At 40.8% G+C, this 25,485-nt stretch overlaps 2 protein-coding genes across 6 annotated transcripts in view; one reads left to right on the top strand and one right to left on the bottom strand.

Moving 5' to 3' along the window:
- The window catches only part of LOC105482568 (solute carrier family 17 member 2), an 82,817-nt gene that overhangs the window by 51,718 nt on the left and 5,614 nt on the right, over positions 1–25,485 (bottom strand). The gene's annotated exons all lie outside the window — the stretch shown is intronic.
- Positions 1,244–24,077, top strand: LOC105482567 (tripartite motif containing 38). Of its 3 annotated transcripts, none has more exons than XM_011742747.3 (8): positions 1,246–1,368; positions 1,562–1,785; positions 5,195–5,635; positions 7,862–7,957; positions 10,416–10,646; positions 11,583–11,605; positions 11,702–11,814; positions 21,726–24,077. In XM_011742747.3, the coding sequence occupies exons 3-8, from the start codon at positions 5,225–5,227 to the stop codon at positions 22,247–22,249; spliced, it is 1,398 nt and encodes a 465-aa protein (XP_011741049.1). In that variant the 5' UTR covers positions 1,246–1,368; positions 1,562–1,785; positions 5,195–5,224; the 3' UTR covers positions 22,250–24,077. The 3 variants fall into 3 exon arrangements, with proteins under 3 accessions (XP_011741052.1, XP_011741049.1, XP_011741051.1); XM_011742749.2 differs by lacking the exon at positions 1,246–1,368 and adding an exon at positions 1,412–1,430; XM_011742750.3 differs by lacking the exon at positions 1,562–1,785 and having other exon boundaries at positions 1,244–1,368.

The raw sequence follows: 25,485 nt of genomic DNA, 5'->3' as shown, positions 1-25,485 counted from the left end.
GGAATGAGCCATGCCTGGGTACAGAGTCACATCCACAGCAATGAAAGTCGTAGATATCTGCAAGGACTCATTGTGGGACCAAGGATTCAGGGGCTCATTCTTTCTCCTCTTTGTGTGTGCTGGTTGCTTCAGGAGTAGAATGTCCCATGCTATGCATGGGGTCTGCTACTATCATGCCAGGACATGATGAATCGTAGGTGGCAAAATGACAGATGGCTCTGTGAGCATCCAGGAGGGTGCAGTGCTGAAGCGTCTTCTGCTAAAGGAACATGTTTTCCAATCTTGCCTTTATTTTGAGTAGTTGGACCAGAGGGATTGCAGGTGGGCCAAACTCCATGTTCCCTTGGCTATCAGGGTCAGCAGACAGGCCAGGGGCCCAGACAGGCCAGTGGCGCCCAGAATTCAAGTTTAATTTCTCCTCCCACCTGTGTCCTGAGCTCCTCTTATTAGAGGAGCCGCATCTACTTAGGCCAGCATTTACTATGTTCTTATCATAAATGCCTCTTACACCTGAGACTTATAAATGTGACAAGCTCTTATTGTAAGATAGTAATCCATCTTTTTTCCCCATGAAATAATAATTCTAACTTGGGTAGTGATAGTACTTTTCCTTTCATTTTGAAGTGGAGAAGCTGGAGCTGAGTCATTAAGGACTTGGCCCTGGACCCCACAGCCTTTTCTCCCCAGAGCACAAAGCAGAGTGATTGTCCCAGGGATCCCACACAGCTCTAAGCTGGGGGCACTCACTGCTGGGCCATTAGTGACTCCTATTTTCTGTCCTGGCTGACCCCGGCTATTGAAGAAGATCTGAGTCCTGCAGAAGGACAGTAAGGAGAAAAACAAGACACAGAACGGGACAGAGAAGAAGAGAAAGCTGACTCAGATGAATTTTGTGATGCCAGTGCGTCCTACTGCTGTTACCACCCCTTTTTCTACCACACCCTTCAGAGCAGTTATAGAACCACAAGCAACCCAGAAATAGCAAAAAAGTAACATCAGCTAGGAAGGCTTAAGGACTCCCAAGGGAGTTGGTGGCAAAAGTAGAAAGATCTCAAATCAGAGTCTGTGAACTGATCCTCTGCAGGCTTCCTGTTTTTAGGTACTCTGTGTTGGGGTCACATGATAGTTTACTGGGTTATTAATTGGTTCCTTCTTTTTATTGCTGTAAAAGAAGGATTTTTTTTTCCCTACGTTTCCCCTCCTTTATCGGAGAGGCTGAGTGCAAATGATATGAGCAACGTCCCTAGTTTTCTCCTAAATCTTATTAGCCCCGCCTCCCACAGTAGTTTCACTTCTCAGTTTAATCCAGTCTGAGTTAACTTCCTGACCCAGGAAGTGGCAGCTACAGAGGGGACCAGCAGCAAATATGTAAGTGTCTGAGCAGTGAAGGTTATGGAAAAGGTCCAGGCTAAGGTTTTCTCAGTGGATATGTGAGTGTGTACTGGTGGCAGGTGGGGTGGGGAATATATTTCCTGACAGCAGGGCCACTCCAACTCTGAAAATGGTCAGGACTTTCTTTGTTTTACAGCTCTCGCTTCTTTCCTGCTCTTTCTTTCACCAGACTTTACACCAAATCTCAGAAGATTCAGAACTTAGGTGAGTGGGGCCCAGGACAGGAACCCTGGAGCCTTGGAAGCAGGGGAGCCCCTTCTCCCCAGGAGCGCAGTGACCCTACCAGAGAGGGGCCTGGTGTATAGTAGCCCGCCAAGGAATACACGTCATCAGAAGAAATTCTGTGTGGCTTCAAGAGACTGATCTGGTTGTGACAGGAAATCAGCCTACCCGGTAACTGTAATTAAATTACTGTTTTTTATTCTAGGCACTGTCATTTAAAAGAAGAATTACTCTTCAAACTTCCTCCTGACTCTGCCCTGTCCTAGAGCAGCTCTCAGGAGTAGGGGTGTGGGGACGGGCAGGGGGAGAGATGGGGGGTACAGGGAGAGCCCAGCTAGGTTCTCAGAAGAGGCAGGCTTTTTTGCTCCTGGCCACCCCTCTGTTGCCTATCCCTGGCCTCCCCCATTTTCTTTCTGTCTTCCCTACCTCCTTGGGTCTGCAAACTCTTTATGTTGCAATCACTCTGAACATGTCTCTTGAGATAGGTCCTGTCCTGGAGAAGAGATATTAGTAGTGAACTCCCCAGTTCTACAGGAGCTCTGATCCCATAGAAATAACTGCTCCTTAGGACCAAACCCTCTGCTCTGCAGCCTTCTTTCCAATTCTTATTCCCTCAGTTTAGGGAGAGGGCACAAAAAGGATAAACTAGTTCTTCTGGTTGTTCTGGTTGCCTTGATTGCTTCCATTACCTTCCTGGTTGGGTCTCTAGAAAGATCTTATTAACGAGGGAAGTCCCACTTAGGCACCCCTCTCTCTCTGCAGGAGAGAGAGGTATTCACTATTCTCCTTTCTCTTTCTTTTGTCTATTATACCTCTGCTCCTAAAAGCAAAAAAAACAAAAACAAAAAAAAACCAAAAAACCAAAAACAACCGACCTTATTAACCAGTGTTGGTTTTTGTTCTTTGTGGGGGGTGGGGGGATCGAGGTGGAGTCAAATTTGATCGTCATGATGGTGTAGAAGCCAAGGGAACACTTCCTCTTTGCCTTCTGAAAGTTCACTGAAAAATCAACTCACAAAAGGAAGGCTAATTGGAGAAAAGGCATACAAATTTATTAACATGTACATGGGCTAGAATCACAGAGTGATTACCCCCTCTTCCAATGGGCGTAGATACTTATATAGTCTTATTTATAAATACTTATGTATTATACTTATGTATTCTAAATTATTTATAAATACTTATGTATTAATACATAAGTATAAATATGTATGTATATAATATAAAAATGTTATTTTTATATATGTATAAATATATAAGTATAAAATATGTATAAATATATTTATATATGTATAAATAATATTTATATATGTATACATATTTATATATGTATAAATACAAATACTTATATAGCCTTATATAAGTATATAGCCTTAAATATTTATATATCTATAAATACAAATACTTATATAGCCTTATTTCAGAGGGGAAGGGTGATATCAGGAGAATATAGGTAATTCTGTTGAGGGGCAGTAAATGATTATTAGGGATAATAAATGAATATTCAGGAGGATGAATGAATGAATGGAGGGACAGAGTTTAACTTGTAAATGGTTCTCTTTGGAAAATGAAAGAGCCTGAGAGACAGACATTATTTTGTGAAAGTGTCTGATTAGGTCTGGTTACATTCTTAGTCCTCTTTTCTTCAGTACAAAATGTGATAACAGGGGTTGGAAGGAAAAACAAGTGTTCTTTTTGTCTAGTCTGACTGGCCTTTATGTAGATAGGGGAAAAGTCTCTTCCAGCATCTGCTGATCTCTAAGGGCCTTTAATTCAAAATACTCATTACACCAGGGAGTCATATATTGGGGTGAAGCTCCCCATACTCCTTCAGTGGGATCTGTCACAGATCACCCAATTGCATGAGTGTTACTACCAATTACAAAGAGTAATTCTGGTACCAATTATTCTTTTTTATTTTAAGACAGATTCTTGTCCTTTCACCCAGGCTGGAGTGCAGTGGTGTAATCTGGGCTCACTGCAAACTCCCACTCCAGAGCTCAAGTGATTCTCCTTCCTCAGCCTCCTGAGCAACTGGGATTACAGGTGTGCACCACCATGCCCAGCTAACTTTTTGTATTTTTAGTAGAGATGAGGTTTTGCCATGTTGGTCAGGCTGGTCTCAAACTCCTGATATCAGGTGATCCGCCTGCCTTGGCTTCCCAAAGTGCTGGGATTACAGGTGTGAGCCACCGTGCCGGCGTGGTACCAATTATTCTTGAAGTTGACTAGAATAGGAAAGAGTTTCACACTCCCTGAGTTCTCTCTTTTACAGCTTTTGTGAGGAAGCCTGCATTGTTTCTCCCAGCACTTGGTCCAAGGTAACTTTCTGTGATAACGGAATGTTGTATATTGAGGCTGTTATGTAGCCACTAGTCACATGCAACTATTAAGCAATCAAAATGTGGCAAGTGGAACAGAAAAACTAAATGTTTTCATTTTAATTTTTATTAAGTTAAATTTAAATTCCCATTCATGATAGTGGCTACTGTATTAGCTACACAGCTAGACGTTTATGCGTCCTCTAAATTCTAATGCATTTCTTCTTTCTGGAGAGAAGACTTTAGCTGGACATGGTGGCACATGCCTGTAGTCCCAGCCACTCTGCCAGGGTGAAGCAGGAGGATTGCTTGAACCCAGGAGGTCGAGGCTGCAGTGAGCGGTGGTCATGCCACTGCACTGCAAGAGAGCGAGAACTTGTCTCATAAGAAAAGAAAAAGAGCCCGGGTGCAGTGGCTCATTCCTGTAATCTCAGCACTTTGGGAGACTGAGGCAGGTGGATCACAAGGTCAAGAGATCGAGACCATCCTGGCCAAGCAACATGGTGAAACCCCGTCTCTACTAAAAAATACAAAAATTAGCTGGGCGTAGTGGCGCACCACTGTAGACCCAGCTGTTCAGGAGGCTGAGGCAGGAGAATCACTTCAACCGGGGAGGCGGAGGTTACAGTGAGCCGAGATCACACCACTGCACTCCAGTCTGAGCGACAGAGTGAGACTCTGGCTCATTAGAAAAAAAAAAAAAAAAAAAAAATTATAAGACTGAGAAAAGAAAAATAGTTTAGAGCAGTCTGAGCTATGTGAGGTATGCAAAATTTATCAGGACCAGTGAGACAGGAGTATGGGTCTTCAGTTAAGACCCCATGTTTAAAAGCATTTTGTTCCTGACTGGCTGCCTCATCTATTACCTACATGTTCCTGAGATATGTAATAAAAAGAACAATGTATAGCCAATCAAAAGCTTATGCTATTTTAATGTAAATTCTTGGTAAACAATTTTAAAAACGGCTTTAAAACTGCTTTTTTTTCCCCTTAAATAACCACTTGCAACTGCTTGCTAATGAGGACAACTTGAAACTCTGCATCTGGGTTGCAGTTCTCAATCGTGGCCCAAACAAACTCAGCCTCAGCTTCTTCCTTTTAAGTCCTCTTTTCTTCAATACAAAATGAGATAATAGGGGTTGGAAGGAAAACCTTCAAGACCTATGGAAGTCAGTAGCAGCCAGCTCATCACATAGAGGTGCAGGTGAGGTGTATTTTCATCATGGTAAAAATTCTGGCTGCTTCATCTCCATCTCTAGAGCCAACATTGGAGCTTTTCAATAAAAGCTATGGCCTCAACCACCAGCACCAAGAAGATGATGGAGGAAGCCACCTGCTCCATCTGCCTGAGCCTGATGACGAACCCAGTAAGCATCAACTGTGGACACAGCTACTGCCACTTGTGTATAACGGACTTCTTTAAAAACCCAAGCCAAAAGCGACTGAGGCAGGAGACGTTCTGCTGTCCCCAGTGTCGGGCTCCATTTCACATGCATAGCCTCCGACCGAACAAGCAGCTGGGAAGCCTCATTGAAGCCCTCAAAGAGATGGATCAAGAGATGTCATGTGAGGAACACGGAGAGCAGCTCCACCTGTTCTGCGAAGACGAGGGGCAGCTCATCTGCTGGCGCTGTGAGCGGGCACCACAGCACAAAGGGCACACCACAGCTCTTGTTGAAGATGTATGCCAGGGCTACAAGGTGAGTGTGTGGGTCAGGGGGCCTTGGTAAGTACCAAATCTTATCCTGCTCCCAGGAGCTGAGATGATTTAGCCTGAAACCTAATATTATGGTTTGGAAATACAGCTTTCATCATGTCATTCTTCTGAAAAATAGTTTATGATGATTTCTTGCTAAATTATCTAGACTGTCCGTTCTGACCTTCAATGGGATGGTTGGACTCATCTCTATCCATCTGTGTTATGATGAATTTCTCCTTGCTTTAGAACAGGTTGTTCTCAAACCAAACACCCGCATTTTTTCTTGCTTCACACTATGAATATCATTTGAAAAACCACAATATGTAAAACCATGCAGTAGGGCCTGCAAACAGGGAAGAAAGACCCATTACCTTTTAGGTATCTACAGTCTAGTAAAGAAGATAAACCATCAAAAATGTCTGCCTGGAGGTCCCTGGTTTTGGTGGTGGGGAGGGACATTTAGGGTAGGGAGTGGTTCATCTCAGAAGTAACTCTTGGAGGACACATAAAAATTGAACACCTATTGGGGGATTTTCATTTGGGGAATGAAGGGTCAGTGACATTGAAAATATCACTCTGGTACCTATACTTTTTTTTTTTTTTTGAGATAGGGTCTTGCTCTGTGTCCCAGGTTGGAGTGCAATGGTGTAGTCTCGGCTCACTGCAGCCTCAACCTCCTGGGGCTCAAGCAATCCTCCCACCTCAGCCTCCCAAGTAGCTAGGACTACAGGAATGCACCACTATACCCGGATAATTTTTTTATTTTTTGTACAGACATGGTCTGGATTTCTTGCTTATACTGGCCTCAAACCCCTGGTCTCCCTCCCATCTCAGCCTCCCAAAATGCTGGGATTAGAGGCATGAACCACAGTGCCCAGCTACTCTGGCATGTCTATAATAAAAGGAATATCAAGGAGTAAAATTCAAACTATCCATATAAGAAAGGGAGGAGAGGGCAGATTTTAAGCAAGATTCAGGAAGAAGAGTAAAAGATTTGGAAATGCTTGGTTGTGGAAGGTGAAGCAGAGGGAGAGGTTTTGTGTACCATCCAGGCTTCTTGCCAGAAAGCATATTAAGGAAGGAGGGACTTTGCTGTTGGCAGCATGGAGGAATGGGCATAGTCCTGATGTCCTTTTTCCTTTTCTGTCCTGCCTAGATTTGAGGAAAATGTTGCCCCCTGTGTCAGGCTCCTTATTCTGTCCTCCACGAGACAGAGGTGGTCTTGTATGAAGGCTCTAAGTCCTTCTAAGGACATGTCAATCCTGACCCCTACTCAGCTCATGGCAGCTCTTCCTTAAACTCCATGGAACAGCTAATAACTGCAATGATGATATTCCAATTTGAATTACTTTTCCACCAAGTAGTAAGAAAAGGAGGCTGCTTATGTTGAAATTGAGTTTGGTCACTTACTAGATGGGCAATTTTGGGCACGTTACTTAATGTCTTGACACCTTGGTTTCCCCATCTGTAAATGGGGATAATAGCAGTGTCCTCCCTCCCTAAAACACACACACAGGAGGTGGTTATAAGCTTTGAGGACATTAAAATATAGAATGCATAGAATAGCACTTGGCATATAGCAAGGACAATGTCATCTTTTGCTAAAACAGTTACATAGAGCCCTTTCCTGAGAATGCTCGAGAATTAATGAGTATACTTGTTGGGTTTAGAGAGGACAGGAGACAATTCTTTTAGCATTGATTACAATTAGCAATTTGGGTCAGCTTCAAATCACTTGGCATCCTGATTTTTCATGACTCATAAGACACAAAATTTCATGTGTGCCAAACACTGGTATTGGTTTTGCTTGGTTCAGCATGTTATTTTACAAAATCTTTTAGATGATGATTACCTTGTTCTATATATAACTTTTTCCTGGCAGGACTCTAGTGGAGGGTGTAGCTCAGGCTCTGGGTCAGCAGATGAGGGTACAATGCTCCACCAGCTGGCAGCCATAGCCCTTTGGGCAAGTTATTTTACCCCTTTCTTAGTCTCATTTTCTACAGCACAGCAATGATGTTTAAAATCCTACCAACTATTCAGGGTTGCCAAGGGGATCAGTATGTTCCTGCACATATAGCCTTTAGCATGCTCTCTAGCAAAAAACAAGGAGGACTCAATAAATATTCGCTATTATTCAAATATATCTTAGAAAACTGGGATTCCCCCTAGGTCCCTAATGAAGAGTCAAATTGAATAGCCTTCACTGATCAAATTTTTCCTTCAGGAAAAGCTCCAGAAAGCTGTGACAAAATTGAGACAACTTGAAGACAGATGTACGGAACAGAGGCTGTCCACAGCAATACGAATAACTAAATGGAAAGTAAGAATCTGACTTCATTGATCTCAAGCTATTTTCCATTCTAGAGCTTAGGCATAGGGGATGATTGAGGAAAATCACAATGATGATTTATTCTCACTAAACCAGGTCAAAAAAATGAAACCCAAGGGAGAAACCATTATTTGTATTTATGCCCCTGGCTCCAGGTTTACATCCATGAGAATTTAGTGCCAACCCCTTCCATCTTTAAACTGTAGTTGGCTGGGATTCCTGATACTCCAGTCAGAAGAAGCAGAATTGGTATGCCTATTTACCTAGAAAAAGCATTGACTGGGTCTCAAACTTTAAATACCTCAAAATAAACCTGGTTTGCAGGCCTCACCTCATTACCCTGGCACTTCTACCACAGCGGAGCATCTGGCTCTCAACTTTACAGGTACAGAAACCAACCTTTGTGGACACTTAGAAAACAGGATCACTCCAGATTGAAATTCATACTACTCAAGCTCATGAGGCTGATGAAGGAAATATACTTTATTTCTTTCTTTTTTAATTATTATTTTTTTTGAGATGGAGTCTTGCTGGAGTGCAGTGGTGCGATCTCAGCTCACTGCAACCTCCACCTCCCAGGTTCAAGCAACTCCCCTGCCTCAGCCTCCTGAGTAGCTGGGATTACAGGCATGCACTACCATGCCTGGCTAATTTTTTGTATTTTAGTAGAGACAGGGTTTCACCATGTTGGCCAGGATAGTCTCAATCTCCTGACCTCGTGATTCACACACCTCAGCCTCCCAAAGTGCTGGGATTACAGGTGTGAGCCATTGCACCTGGCCTATACTGGATTTATAAGTACATCAGAAGTAATGCAACAACCTACACACTTGCAACTACAAACTGCAGCGTCTCTCAGACTATTTCCATGGCTGACCAACCTCCACATTATCAGAGCCATATTCTTTCATGAAAATATTTAGGTTCATGCAAAAGTAATTGCGGTTTTTGCCATTAAAGTAAAGGCAAAAACCACAATTACTTTTGCACCAACCTTTATATTTATATAATTCACTAGCTTGCAGTAAAATCCCACAAAGCTGATTACCGATTTTCCCTCTTTCAGGGGTCCTTTGTAACTTCTACCCTGATCTTTGTTTGTGGATGTTGCTCTTGAGCTCCTGAGTACACTCTTAGTTCCCTCATTTCTAGGATCTTGGGCAATGGGGAAGACCTTGATTGTAACTAACATATATGAAAACCCATCTATACAAGAGTTAAAGCTGTACCTGTCTCCTACACAAAAATTCCACCTCATCCTAAGTCAAAGACCCTTCTTCTACATCGTAGTCATCGAAACACTGTGTGGATTTATTTTTATTTTTTAATTTTTATATTTTTAAGATAAGTAGAGAGTTTATTTGGGCCATGTTTGAAGACTGCAGTCTGAGAACATAGATTCAAGTTGCCCTGAATACACACTCCCACTGCATTAATTTAGACAGCATTAATGGAAATTGCAACTTTACATCTCCTCAGATGAGACTTTCACTTGATTTCTGTCAGTCTTACACATAGGAATGCTTAAGATGACCCTAGGGTAGTAGAAAAATATTTCTCAGTTAACCATAATAAATACCTGCCAAACTCAGAGCTCCCCCTGCCAAGAATTATGGACCCTCTTACCAGCCTGGTTGTCTTAAAATCCAGTCTTGGTAATGTTCATTATAAGCTTTTACTTCAAGAAAATCACTCAGACTCAGAAATCTAACTTCTTAAATCATAAGTAAAAATTTATTTTTATCCTTGTAACTGATAAAGTGTTTGAACTTGGCCCTAGTTTCATAATTAAGTTATCTAGCACTCCTAACCCAGCTTTCTCCTGTGTGTTGGCTGAGGAATAAGGAAATTAATTGGGTGACTATAAGGAATCTGAGACAACCTCTTCCACGTCTGAGTGCCTGCCTCCCACACATGACCCTGCAGCAGGAAACTGGGACATTCTTCCAGCTTCAGTGACTCATGAGAAAATAATGTCCCAGTGGCTGATTGTGTGTGTGTGTGTGTGTGTGTGTGTGTGTGAAAATATATATAACACTTAAGCATTTAACCACTTTTAAGTATACAGTTCAGTAGAATTAAGTGCTTTTACATTGTTACATTGTTGTGCAACTATCACCATTCCCATTTCCAAACTGCAACTCAGTTTCATCTTTCATCTTCTAAACTGAAACTCACTACCCATTAAACAATAACTCATTTTTCCATCTTGTCAACACCTTGCAACCACTATTTTACTTCCTGTCTTTATGAACTTAACTATTCTAGATACCTTGTATAAGCAAAGTCTTACAATATTTGCCCTTTTTTTTCTGGCTTATTTTGCTTGAACGTCTTCAAAGCTTATCATGTAGTAGCGTGTGTCAGACTTTCATTGTTGTTTATCCATTCATCCATAGATGGACATTTGGTTTATTTCCACCTTTTGACCATACTTTCTTGACTCTAGGAGAAGGTACAGATTCAGAGACAAAAAATCCAGTCTGACTTTAAGAATCTCCAGTGTTTCCTACATGAGGAAGAGAAGTCTTATCTCTGGAGACTGGAGAAAGAAGAACAACAGACTCTGAGTAGACTGAGGGACTATGAGGTTGGTCTGGGGCTGAAGAGCAATGAACTCAAGAGCCATATTCAGGAACTGGAGGAAAAATGTCAGGGCTCAGCCCAGAAATTGCTGCAGGTGAGGCTGTTTATTTGGAGTAGGGAAAAAAGGTATGTTATTGTGCTATTAAAGGAGAATGATAATGAAGCATGGGAAGATAGAGTAATGTTTCTTTTAGATATACATCAGTGCCATCAGGCTAGCCTTCACTAATCTATGGGGTACCTTTATGTCAATTAGAAAAATAAACTTCTGAGGGAACATAGCTTGGCCAAATGGAACCATGGGATAACATCCACCACTGTTTGTCTCCTTGGCCCATGTGCACAGAACCTGGCTGTCAACTCTCTCCTGAAATACTCTGCTAGGTGACTGATGGGTGATGAAGTGGGGCAGCCAAAATGAGTGATAACCTGTTCCCTGATTTGCTTGTAGAACCCTTGCTCCAGAGCTGTTATGGTACAATCTACAGCTCTATCTGTATGAAGATAAACATCTGGAGCCATTAATTCTGGTTCTAACTAACAGGATTGGTGACTATACTGTAAGGTTGAGTGTATAGCATGATTGCTTTACCACTGTGTGATACCTGTTGCCACCATCTTAGTGGCCCAGTCTCAGGGCTGTGCACAGATTCATCGCTAAGGACCTTTATGATATGTGTTCTCTAATCTGGGCTCACTGTGAAGGAAATCCGATCACCAAAAGCTAGTCTTGACAGAGGGAGCATGGACAAAGCTCCTGGCCCTCATGCTTCAGCAAGGATGAGAATAGATGCAAATGTTGATAAACATCCTGCCATGCTGAATCTCCCAGAAGCTGGTAGGAATTATTCCATCTGGGTATCCATCAACATCTAAGACTTGTGGGAATTACTCTATTTGGGTATCCATCAATATCTAAGACCAGGGTAACTCTCTTCTTTGGGAAAAGCAAAGAAGAATAGCTCTGCATGACAAGCCCCATGAAATACTGATGTTCCCATGCTCACCTTTTCTTTTTGTTTCTTTATAGAATGTGAATGACACTTTGAGCAGGTAAGTCCTGTATGAATGCAGGAGGGGAGGGGCATGTGTATATAGAACTGGATGGAATGCACCTCTGAAGAAATCTCTGGCCTCTGGTTGTTCTAGGAGTTGGGCTGTGAAACTGGAAACATCAGAGGCCGTCTCCTTGGAACTTCATACTATGTGCAATGTTTCTGAGCTTTACTTTGATGTGAAGAAAATGTTAAGCAGTCATCGAGGTATGTGCACTAAAGAATTTCTAAATACTGTGGATGGAAGGGGCCTTATGCAGTAACCAAGTTTACCACCTGTCCCTCAGCAGGCTCACAGCCAGAGAGGTTGTTTAGTTAATTTCAGTAGCGCCTTCATACCTTCTCTAGTTAGTATGATTCACTGCTTAGATGTGAGTGAGCATTGCATTCTGGTTATCTGCACAAACCTTTCAAATTCTTATTCTTTCACTTATTACCCATGTTACTCCAAGTGACTTGGTTTTCCCCTCTGAAAAATGAAAATATTAACAGCCCCCACTTCATTGAGTTGTCATCAAAATTAAATGCATCAACATGTACAAAGTGCTTAGCACCGTAACTGATAGATGATCATAATACCACATCCTGGTATTAGATCTGATCATAGTGTTTATTATTAATAGATCAGCCAACTCTTAGAGCAATGCAAGAAAGGTAGGTGAGTATGACAGCCTATCATTCACATATTTTAGGAACTTGACTTAGATAACACAGATGATAAATGTTACAACCAATTTACAGATTCCGAAATGTTAGAACCATTTACTGAGTTTCCTGCTCCCTTGATTTTTTTAAATCAGTACGGACCATACTTTCACAAATTTGTATTCATAAGTACAAAATCAAAAAATCCCTGAAAATGGAAAGTTTTATCATGATTCATTGGGCTGCAAAAATGTGGCCTAACCTGAAATGATTTGGTGGTTACATTAGTTATCTGTTAGTACAAACAAATTACCATAATTTAGAACCTTAATACAACACCCATATATTATCTCAATTTTTGTGGTTCAGGAATCTGGGCACAGCTTAGTTGGGCCCACTGCTTAGGGTCTGACAAGGCTGCAATTAAGATACTGGTCAGGCTGTGTTCTTACCTGGAGGCTAGGCTGAGGAAGAATCCACTTCCAAGCTCACTGAGGTAGCAGGCAGAATTTCTTTCCTGATGGTTGCAGGACTTTGGGCCCTGGTTATTTCTGGCTATTGGCTGGAGGTTGCCCTCAGCTTCTACAGGCCACCCCTCAGCTCTTTGCACACGGGCGTCTAACATGGCCAGTTATTTCTTCAGAGAGAGCTCAGGAGACAGACTCTTTAGAGAAAATCTGATAGCAAGATGGAGTCTTACATAATGAAATGTAATCTTAGAAATTATATTCCATCATCTTTGCCATATCCTATTGGTCAAAAGCAATTCATAAGCCCTTCTCACACTCAAAGACAAGGAATTTTATGAGAGTGTGAACACTAAGAGGCAGAAATCATAGAAGGCCACCCTTGAGTCTGTCTTCCACAGTGGCCAACCCTGAACTGCACTGAGATGAGACTATTTAAAAGTCTTTATTTATCCCACTTAATTTGAATAAATGTTTTGCTGCAGATATATTGATGAATTTGATAACAAGGCTCTGCCTTAGGCCCTGATGGGGTTGAAATTTAGAGTATATGCATTTTTTTTTTTTTTTTTTGCCTTTATAACTTCTAAACTAATTTGAATTGCAAAGCCCATTTTGTTCCAGGGATTTCAGATAAGGAATTATAGACCTGTGTTCCCCTCAAATACACAACAACAAACAACAACAAAACCCAAAAGCACTCTGTATTTCATCCTATACAGATGACAGGAAGGAAGAACGAGACTTTGTGTAAGTTTTGCTGGGATATCACTGAGTTAATTTGCCTCCTCTCATCTTTTACAGAAGGAATCATAATATGGTTCAAGTGAAACTCTTTTTTTTTTTTTTTTTTGAGACAGAGTCTCACTCTGTCGCCCAGACTGGAGTGCAGAGGCGTGATCTCAGCTCACTGCAAGCTCCACCTTCCGGGTCAAGTGAAACTATTTCTTAAATGGGCTTATCTTTTAACGAAATATTTCTCCCCTCTTAAACACTGTTTATTAAAATTTTTCTTTTTTTTAAATTTTTTTTGAGATGGAGTCTCGCTCTGTTGCCCAGGCTGGCTTGCAGTGGCACAGTCTCAGCTCACTGCAGCCTCTGCCTCCCGGGTTCCAGTGCCTCAGCCTCCAGGGTAGCTGGGATTATAGGTACGTACCACCACCCCTGGCTGATTTTTGTATTTTTAGTAGAGATGAGGTTTCACAATGTTGGCTAGGCTGGTCTTGAACTCCTGACCTCACGTGATCTGCCCACCTCAGCCTCCCAAAGTGCTGGGATTACAAGTGTGAGCCACTGCACCTGGCCTAAAATTTCTCTTATTACAAAAGTGATATGAATAAATTTTATTTTTATTTTTAAATGTATGTTTATTTATTTTATTTTACATTGCCTTCAAGCAGATGCAACAAATAAATTTTAATCAGTCAAACAATATAAAGAATATAAACAGAAAGTTCAAGGTTTCTCCCACCCCTCTCCAATCTGACTTCTCTAGGTAGGGTAACCTATATCTTTCCCTAAGTTTGTACAAACATGTAATATATATAATCTGTCTCTTCTATGTTACTCATTACTTTTTTATGTCTAATATTCCATAAGTATATAATAAATATATGTAACCATATCCCTACTGATGGAGCTTCAGGCTGTTTCTAGAACTTAGTTATTACAACATTGCTACAAAAACTTTCTAGTCCATGCACCCTTTTATCCTGGTACTTTCATTTCTTTTGGGAACATACCCCAAACTGGGATTGCTGAGGTTGTTGTTAATCTTAATATATGGTACCATATTACTTGACTCAAAGTTGTAACATAACTCCTACCAGCACCAGGAATAATGACCCACATATACTGAACACTTTTTTAGTCTGTGACAGATTAGAAAAGCTTTACTTTTCTTGGTTTTTGTTTTATTATATCACAGTCCTCTCTATATGGGGCATTTTTGCTTTATAGATAAGGAAATATGACAGAGAGAGGTTAAGTGAGTGTTGTAGGATCTCATAACTAGAAGGTAGGCGTAGAAAGAGTCTAGAATCTAGAAAGCACTCTCTTACCATTCTGCAATGTGGCAGAAAATACAAAGTGTTATTTACTTATCTCTTTTAGACAGGTTCTTACTCTGTCACCCAGGCTGGAGTGCAATGGCCCCATCATGGCTCCCTGCAGCCTTAAATTCCTGGGCTTAAGCAATCTTCCCACGTCAGCTTCCCCAGTAGCTGGGACCACAGGCAGGGACCACAGGCAAGCACCACCACATCTGGCTAATTTTAATTTTTTTTTTTTTCTTTTTGTAGAAACAATATCTCTTTATTTTGTCCAGGCTGGTCTTGAACTCCCAGGCTCAAGCAATCCTCTCACCTCGGTCTCCCGAAGTGTTGGGATTACAGGCACAAACCACCATCTCCAGCCTGAAGTGTATTTAATCCACTGCCTTGTGGACTGGGCATTGAGGCTGTGTGTAGAGTTGGGTTTTTTTGTTGTTGCTGTTGCAAACAATACTACTGTGAACATTCTTATCCATGCTTCTTTGTGTCCTGTGAATGTTTCCTCCAGGGAGATACCTTGGAGTGACATGCTGGTGTGGGGGATGCACATCATAATTTTACCAGATACTACAGATCTTGAAATTGTTCCAATTCTACCCCACCAGCAATATAAGAGCTCTCACTCCTCCAAAACTCCCTGAGTCTTTACTTATATAATTTATGATTTTGATAGTCTTACGGATTTAAAAGGGTACCTAATTGTGTACTTAATTTGTGCTTTTCTGATTTCAGTAGTGAGACTGAGATTCTTTTTGTCCATTAGCCCTTCAGGCTTCTGTGATTTACCCATGATTTACTGTGGTTTAATAATTTTTATTGGGTTATTTTCCTTATTGATTTATGGGAACTTATTATGGCTGATGTCTTCTGGCATGTGGATGGCATTTTGCATTTTCATCCTGTTTTATAGGGTTTCAAAATTAAGTAGACACATTTTCCTTCAAAGTCTGTGTCTTCTGTTTCCAAAGAGCTTAGTCATCAGTGGGCAGTGAATTTTATCACCTAATTAATTTTATTAGCCCCATGTGTTATGCCTGTAGTTCCATCTACTGGGGAGACTAGGGCAGGAGGATCTCCTGAGCCCAGGAGTTCAAGGCTGCGGTAAACTATGATCACACCACTGTACCCAGCCTGGGCAACAGAGCTAGACCCTGTATCTTAAAGGAGGGGGCCAGGTATAGTTGCTCACGCCTGTAATCCCAGCACATTGGGAGGCCGAGGCGGGAGGATCACTTGAGGGCAGGGGTTCGAGACCAGCCTGGTCAACATAGTGAAACCCCATCTCTACTAAAAACACAAAAATTAGCCAGGCGTGGTGGTGTGTACCTGTAGTCCCAGCTACTCAGGAGGCTTAGGCAGAATTGCTTGAACCCAGAAGGCAGAGGTTGCAGTGAGCTGAGATTGTGCCACTGGACTCTAGCTTGAGTGACAGAGTGAGGCTCCATCTCAAAAAAAAAAAGGAGATGAAGGAGGAGGAGGAAGAGAAGGAGGTGGGGGAGGGAGAGGAAGAGGAAGAAGAAGAAAAAGACAAAAAAATTTAGCTGTCATCTATGCTTTGATAGCATTATAATGATGATGAAGACAATTGCTAGGTTAGTGAGAGGAGGCTACATACACACCAGAACTCTCTACGTGGAAAGCAAGTTCATATATTTTGTTAAGTATGTTTCATTGGAGACCTTCTTTTCCCATAACTATGACCAGTGCTCTGCCAGCTCAGTCAACAACAACATCGCATGTTGACTCCACACCTGGATTTTTGGTCCAATTGGTAATGAAATCATCCCACCAGTGTCTTCATAATATATATATACACACACACATATAGTATTCTCTCTATATATATTTATTTGTATGTTTATATCTATATCCTCCCACCTCAGCTCTCGCTCCATCTCCCAGCCTGAGTGGTGCAGCAGTGCGATTATGGCTCAACCAATGAGAGGATCAATGGCGATCCTCTCATTTCAGCCTCCCCAGTAGCTGGGACTATAGGCATGGGCCACCATATCTGGCTGATTTTTAAATTTTAAAATTTTTTGAGACAGCAAGTCTCTATATACTATAGATATATATATAGTATCCTCTCTCTAATATAGAGAGAGGATACTATGTCTATATCTGTATCTATCTATTTTTCTATAGAGAATGAATACTATATATCTAATAATATGTAATATATATTATATATAAAAGTCAAGCATTGATTTGTACATATAATATATATATAGATTACTGTATGTGTGTGTGTTTTTTTTATATATATATATTCTTTTTCTTTTTTTTTTCAAGACAGGCTGTCACTGTGTTGTCCAAGCCAAGTGGTACAGTGGTGGGATCATGGCTCGACCACCTGGGCTAAAGTGATCTTCCCACCTCAGCCTCCCCAGTTGCTGGGACTACAGGCACAGGCCACAAAACCTGGCTAATTTTTAATTTTTTTTGAGACAGGGTCTCCCTTTGCCACCCAGGATAGAGTGTAGTGGTGCAATCTCGACTCACTGCAACCTCCACCTCCCGGGCTCAAGTGATCCTCCCACCTCAGCCTCCTGAGTAGCTGGGACTATAGGTGTGCACCACAATGCCAGGATAATTTTTCATATTTTTTGTAGAGATAGAGTTTGGCCATATTGACTAGGCTGGTCTCAAACTCTTGGACTCAAGTGATTCACCCGCCTCAGCCTCCCAATATGCTGGGATTACAGGCATAAGCCACTATGCCTGGCCTGATTATTGTACATGTTTTTGATGTAACGTATTATATATGTCATATATGACAATATAAATGAATATATTAAACATTCAGTTTTCATTTACATATTGTAAAATACATATACTATACATATATAATATGTAGAACATATGCTATACATATATATGTATATGTTAACATATATAATACATATACATATAATATGTATAGATGCATATATAAAATTTGATTTGTCATTATTTATATTATTTTGTGCAGGAGTTCTATATCTGTCTATAAGCTGGTGCCATAATTTTTTATTCTTTGGAGGATTTGGTATGAGATTGTCATTACTCATGCCTTGACTTCTAAATTTCCTATAAAACTGACAAAATCCATTTTTGCTTGATAAAGATGCATGTTTTATTATCTGTTGGTAAAATTTAAAGTAGTGATTTCATTTCTTTAATGTTAGGTCTGCCCATGTTTTCTTTGTTTTTTGAACGAGTTTTACTCAGAAATATTTTTTCTAGGAAGTATTAATTTTGTCAATGCTTTCAATTTTATTAGTAGCATAAGATTTATTATAAAGTTCTGTAGTATTTAAAAATTTTCTGTATTCATTCCATTTGTGCCTTCTTACTTTGATAAATCTCATTAGAGGTATGTCTATTTTATTTACTTTTTTTAAAAGATGCTACTTTTTTTTTTTTCCTCTTTATTGCATTCTGGTTTTAACTTCACTGTTACATTGTTTAGTATCTATTTTTTCTTTTTAAAAAATTATATTTGGGTTTTCTATGTTCTTTTGAACATTTAAATTAGATGCTTAGCTCATTAATGTTCAGTTTTTTAATTTTTCTAAGATAAGCATTTAAAGCCTACAAATTTTCCTTAAAATTCTGCTTTAGCTCCATTGTATATTTTTATAAATAACATTTTATTATTGTTCCATTCTATATGTCTTCTAATGATTTATTAGTAGTTTACATTTCCTAATATTTAGAATCTTTTTAGTTGTCTTTTTATTATTGGTTTATAATCTTATATTGAGACTAGAGAAAATGATCTGTGTAATACAGATTTATTGAAATTTGTTCAGACTGTTTTTTGACTATTATTTACTCAGTTAGCACATGTTCCATCTGTACCTGAGAAAACTGCATATTCTCTGCTTACTATTATTAAACAATTACTGAGCTTTATGTATTGACTATGAGATTGGGCTTCTTAGATTGTTCAGACCTTCCATATCTTCCCTTAATTTTTTCTTTTGATCTGCCTGATCTATCAATTATGGAAAGAAGAATGTTAAAATATCCGGTGATCATTGTAGATTTGTCAATTCCTCCTATAATTCTACAGTTTTTGCTTTGTATATTAACACAATTTTAAGCATGAATGCACTATACTACTAGTGCATTCACGTTTAGAATTGTGTTATCTTTTTTGGGTGACTCCTTTCATTCTTCCCTTTTTTTTTTTTTGAGACAGAATCTTGCTCTGTCACCCAGGCTGTAGTGTAGTGGTGAAATCTCAGCTCACTGCAACCTCTGCCTCCCCGGTTCAGGTGATTCTTGTGCTTCAGTCTTCCAAGTAGCTGGGATTACAGGCATGTGCCACAATGCGCATCTAATTGTTGTATTTTTAGTAGAGCCAGAGTTTCACCATGTTGGGCAGGCTGGTCTTGAACTCCTGGCTTCAAGTGATCCTCCTGCCTTGGCCTCCCAAAGTGCTGGGATTACAGGCATGAGCCACCACACCCGGCCCTCCTTCCATTCTTAATAATGCTCTGACTTAGTATCTTTTGATATACTTACATAACTACAACAGTATATGACTATATTATCTATCTTTTAACTTCCAATCTTTCTATATGTTTTTGTTTATGTGTCACACCAATAGATAGGTGGAATTTTAAAAATCCAATTGATATTTTTTCTCTTAAGTGGTATTACCACCCTGTAAACATTTTAATTTCTCAACATGGGTTTTCCTGGGTCATTCAGGTAATATGAATTGAAACCCCAAACTTCTGTGAGTCAGGCTGATTAAGAGCTGACTGAATAGAGTTTGAAAAAGAGGGTATTTACAAAGGTGAGGAGTTGGGAAATCCACAAGGAACAGGAAGCACCCAGAGCTAGGAACAGTTAGAGAACCATCGAGCTAGGAACAGTTAGAGAGCCATCACCTCCTCTGGGCCTCAAGTGGCAGGTGTAGGGAGCCGTAACTATACAAGAGCATGCCCAGAGGCAGAGGAATGCAGACCCTCCAAATCATAGCCAGTGGCATGGGACTGGGGCACTGAATACTCCCAAGGCTGCTGCTTTGTGCCCTATGATCTCCTCTGGTGCTTCCCATTGGCTGAACCAAGCAGAAGCCAGAGGGCAGAAAGCCTGGTTAATGTGTCCACGTCAGCCTTCCCGGGCACAGAACACGACAGGGAAAAGTGAGGGAATGATTTGGAAGAACAAACAGAGCATCCAGCACAGGAGATGTTTCTGAATACTTGAATTCCTTAATTGTCACAGACCAACTGAGCAATATTTAACTCAGTAGCACGGTGGTTTCTTAACTCTCTTGTTAGAACATCCTATTACCATTTTTTATTTTTAAAACTGCATACGGTCCAGTATCTCATTTTAGGTTATCAGAGTTTTTTTCTGTCTTGTTTGATTCTAGTCTGATGTTTTTCATGTATATTGGTCCTCAGTGTATTATTATCTCATACTAATGCTTATGGAACATTATCTGAGGGGAAAGAGAAGAGGTTACAATTAAAAGTCATGGGACTAGGCATGTGTCATGAGACCTGGGTCTTCCAATAACAAGCTAAGACATTAGCTGAGTCATTTTCCTTCTCTGATTCCCAATGTTGGTGGTTATTCAGTAGAGAAAGGAAAAGGTATCTTTCTGCTCAACTGTTTCATGATTCCTGGAAGTCCTGCATGGGAGAAGAACTTTGGACAGGATGGTAACCATATTAACTGGTTAGTTCTGTACCTTGGCATCCCTGAATAACTAAGACGAAGATGATGTCGATGATATCATTATTGCTGCATGTTGCTAGAAGAGCTGAGGTAGGACTGGTTCTCTGTCATAATGTAAAAGAGTCTTGGAAGGTGTCTGGGATCCAGGGTCCAGAACCCCTCGTGGCCTTTGGAACACCAAACTCTGTGCCAAAAGGTGGAAGGCTGCCCTGCCGCACCACAAATCTACGCCCAGGGCCTAAAACCCCTTGTGGCTTGGATGGAACCCAGGGCTCAGGGCATAAAACCCCTCATAGCCTCTGGAATGTGCACAGACTTGTTGGTTCCTTGCTTCTTACTCATAAACATGTCCTCCATTATCTCAAGCAGCAGACCATATTCTATACGTGTCAAAGAAAACGCTAAACCATCACAGCTACGCTTAATGCACCACTACCTTTCTACCCCCATGTCCTCATGCCCTCACCTGTTTACCCTCACATCCTCACCACCTGCTTCTTTGTTTGATCCCCAATAAATAGTGTGGACTCCCAGAGCTCGGGGCCTTCACAGCCTCCAATCTAGCGCTGGCCTGCTGGACCCACTGTATGCACTCTTAGCTTGTCTTTTCTCATACCTTTGACCTTGCCGGACTTTGTAGCCCCCACGGCCTGGTGTCGGGTCCAATCACCCCAACAACTACCACTTATTAGGTGCTTACCACGTACCAGGAATTTTACCAAGCATTAAGCAAACATAAGCTTGTTCAATCCTACCCACCATTCTCTGCAACAACTATGGTAATTTCCACTTTATAGTTAACAAACTGAGGCTCAGAGAGGTAAATGATTTGCCTAAGCTCACACAGTTTATAAGAAACAATGCTTGGGTTTGAACACAGGCTGGTTTTATTGAAAATAACTTGTGGCTGGGCATGGTGGCTCACACCTGTGTAATCCCAGCACTTTGGGAGGCTGAGGCGGGTGGATCACTTGAGGTCAGGAGTTTGAGACCAGCCTGGTCAACATGGCGAAACCCCATTTCTACAGAAAATTTTAAAAAATTAGCCAGTTGTGGTGGTGCGCACCTGTAGTCCCAGCTACTCAGATGGCTGAGGCAGGATAATTGCCTGAATCTGGGAGGTAGAGGTTACAGTGAGTTGAGATAGTGCCAGTATACTCCAGCTTGGGTGACAGAGCAACACTCCGTCTCAAAAAAATAAAAAATAAACTAAAATAACTTGTGTTCTTCACACCAACAAAAGTATTTTTGTTTGTTTTGTTTTGTTTTGCAGTTAATGTGACTCTGGATCCAGATACAGCTCATCATGAACTAATTCTCTCTGAGGATCGGAGACAAGTGACTCGTGGATACACCCAGGAGAATCAGAACATATCTTCCAGGAGATTTACTGCCTTCCCCTGTGTCTTGGGTTCTGAAGGCTTCACCTCAGGGAGACGCTACTTTGAAGTGGATGTTGGCGAAGGAACTGGGTGGGATTTAGGAGTTTGTATGGAAAATGTGCAGAGGGGCACTGGCATGAAGCAAGAGCCTCAGTCTGGATTCTGGACCCTCAGGCTGTGCAGAAAGAAAGGCTATGTAGCACTTACTTCTCCCCCAACTTCCCTTCATCTGCATGAGCATCCCCTGCTTGTGGGAGTTTTTCTGGACTATGAGGCCGGAGTTGTATCCTTTTACAATGGCACTACTGGCTGCCACATCTTTACCTTCCCAAAGGCTTCCTTCTCTGATACTCTCCGGCCCTATTTCCAGGTTTATCAATATTCTCCTTTGTTTCTGCCTCTCCCAGATGACTAAGGAAAAGAGCAGAAGCTCCTTGGTTTAACCAGCACAGAGAAAATAATATAAATCCCATAAGGGCAGACGTTTGGTCTGTTTTCTTCGCTGTCACTTCCTTAGTACTTAGAATAGTGCTGGGATTTTAGTGGATATATAATTGATTTATGTTGAATATATGGACTTAGAAACTAAAAATACCACAGGTGGTTAACCTGGACTGGGGCAAAGCAAGATAATAGCAATGATCATACATTGCTGTCTCTATCCGTCTTTAATGGGTCAGGGCTTTGATTTCCAAGGGTCTTCAGGTGATGAGTAGTGGTACCCACAGGTCAGAAGGTCTGCATTCTCCTAATTTGTTTGCTGCCATTTGAACTCATGTGGGGAATGAAAGAAAGCTGCAATTATCCGCCAACTGCATTTAAAACCAAACCAAACCAAACAGGAAAATCAAAATAACGTTGACTCTTCCAACCACTGATGTGTTGTTTAATAATCTAAGCAGCAGTCCTGGAGGCTACCAGACTTACCGAGTTCTACCTGAGAAATAGCCAAGCAAAGTGTGAGAGAAGGGTTAAGAATGGCTTACAATGAGATGCTTCAAATGAAAAGGGAATTATGAGTAAAACTGAACTTGGAAGGGGGATTCAGTTCTGGAAAAGAAGTTGGTATTTTCCAGTCTGCTAGGACCAGTTACCTTGAAATATTTTAAAATCTCAGTAAATAGTTATTGCTGAAATGACTGTTGGTAGTTCTCATCATGATTCAGAGAAGATCAAATAGACCTTAACTTCATTTTGAAAAAGACCAAATTACCATACCTGAGTGGGTAATGACAGGACTACAACTAAAACATAAACAACATTAGTGATGACCATAAAAAGTCACAAAATTGCTAAATGTTATAATTTAGAGTTGATATAAAAATTGATGGCCAGGTGTGGTGGCTCACGCCTGTAATCCCAGCACTACAGGAGGCTGATGCACGGGGATCACTTGAGGTCAGGAGTTCAAGACCAGCCTGGCCAACATGGTGAAACCCCCGTCTTTACTAAAAATACAAAAATTAGCCAGGCATGGTGGCAGGCGCCTGTAATCCCAGCTACTCGGGAGGCTGACGGAGGAGAATTGCTTGAGCCTGGGAGGCAGCAGTTGCAGTAAGCCAAGATTGTGCTGTGCCTCAAGGAAAAAAAAAAAAAATTAATGTTTATTGATATTTGTTGAGGTCCTATGACATCACCTCTGAGAATAGGAGAAATGAAGCAACAGTTGTGTCTAGATGTCAGAGGCATGGCTGGGCCTCCATCTCTGCCTAAGGGAAGACATAAAAGAGTTCAGACTATTGCCCATGTTCCCCAGGGTCAGAAGTTCTAATGATGATGATAGAGGCCGGGTTGTAACTCGCAAATGAAGGGTAGCAGAATATGCCATCTTTGGCATAAGTATTTTGAGCTGAAGACAATTGAGAAAAAAAATAGATTAAAAACAAACAAACACACACCTCTGCGATCTCCCTATTTGCCTAAAAGCAGGATATGAAATTGTGAAGGCATCCTCCTACTCCAGGAAGAACAAAGGTTAGTCACCAGAGACTTTAGACTCTTCTCAGCCTGGACATAGTACCAGAGAAGTCTTATTTAAAAAAAAAAAAGGGAAAGAAAAAGTTGCCTTCCCACAATTTACTGCGCTAGTAATTCAAAGTCCTTTTCCTCTTCCTTGTCACTTAAAAAATGTATTGTTTTGTTAAAATGCTATATAGGCCCAAGTTCTAAATCCTCTTTTGAGTATTCATCTCTGTACTCCCGTGTTTGTGCAATGCACATGTTAATAAACTTCTCTTTGTTTCTGTCTTGTCAATCTGTCTTTTGTTAGACTACTTTATAGGGCCAATGATGGAGAACCTAAGATGAATAGAAAAAAAAGATTTTTCTCTCCAAAAGAAGGATTATCCCCCAGTCTTACTTGTTCTATATCCCTGTAGTCTGAGTATGCTGCCCCAGACTTGGGGAATAGGACCCAGTGGGTAACCAAGGAACCCCAACTTTGTGCAGGATCAGTGAAGATGTAATCTGGGTATTCATAAACTCTTCTCTACCTCTTGGCGTCCCACAGTCCTGTGTTATCTAAGTGTGGTCTTCCCCAGAAAGGGGAGGCCTCCCTAACATTGTCAAAGTCTAGCATATGCTACTCAGAGGAAATTCTATATCACTAAGCACTTAGATTGCTGAATAAGAAAGGATGATAACAAAATAAACATTTAATTAAATAAATGTTTTAAAAAACCTGTGGAACCCATAAAGAAGGCCAGAATAAAGATAAAATTGGACAAATTGGACATTAATTGGGATGCAGGAAAGCTATGGAAAGAATATAAGTACTGCTAGATAAATCATTAGCTATTCTAATAAAAATACAGAAAAAAAAGGAACAAAAGAATATATACCAGAATAATTTTGAGAGTAATTTGAAGAATTAGATGCAAATAAATTTGAAAACTTTTGATTAAAATACTAAAGAATCAAATGGCCTAACTGACCCAAGAAGGGAAAGAAAATATAAACAGACTAATAAATACAAAATGAAATTCAGACACTTACAGAGCGGCCAGGCATGGTGGCTCACACCTATAATCCTGTCACTTTGGGAGGCTGAGATGGGAGGATCACTTGAGGCTAGGACTTTGAGACTAGCCTGGGCAAGGCCCCCATCTCTAAAAGAAAATAAATTAGGTGGGCATGGTGGCATGTGCCTTAGTCTCAGCTACTCAGGAGGCTGAGACACGAGGATTGCTTGAGCCTAGGAGGGCAAGGGTGCAGTGAGTCATGGTCACGCCACTGAATTCCAGCCTAAGTGACAGAGCAAGACCTTTTCTCAAAAAAAAAAAAAAAGTTACAGAGCTCCAACTAAATAATGGGGAGAAAAAGAAAAAGGAAAGAAGATGATTTTATGGTTGATTTTTTTTTTTTTTTTTTAAGGAAAAGCAATTCATGTACCCTTGAAGATTAGATTACGTTGTATACAATAGCCCGAAATGACAGTGGCTGAAACAAGTTTATTTCTCTCCCATTTAAAGCAAGTCAAGATGTGGAAGTCTGGGAAGCCCAGAAAATCCAGGTCTTGTTTGTGTATGGAAACTCCAGAAAATCACAGATTCCTTCCAGCCACCCCTCAATTACCCCTGGGATCCAAGAGAGCCACTAAAGTTCCAGCTATCATACTTACAACCCAAGGTGTAGGATGGAAAAAAAGGACAC

Source organism: Macaca nemestrina, chromosome 5 (assembly GCF_043159975.1).
Source record: "Macaca nemestrina isolate mMacNem1 chromosome 5, mMacNem.hap1, whole genome shotgun sequence".
In the NCBI taxonomy this organism is placed as follows: domain Eukaryota; kingdom Metazoa; phylum Chordata; class Mammalia; order Primates; family Cercopithecidae; genus Macaca; species Macaca nemestrina.
The sequence above is the reverse complement of the archived record's forward strand: the minus strand, read 5'-3'. Positions and strand labels throughout refer to the sequence as shown.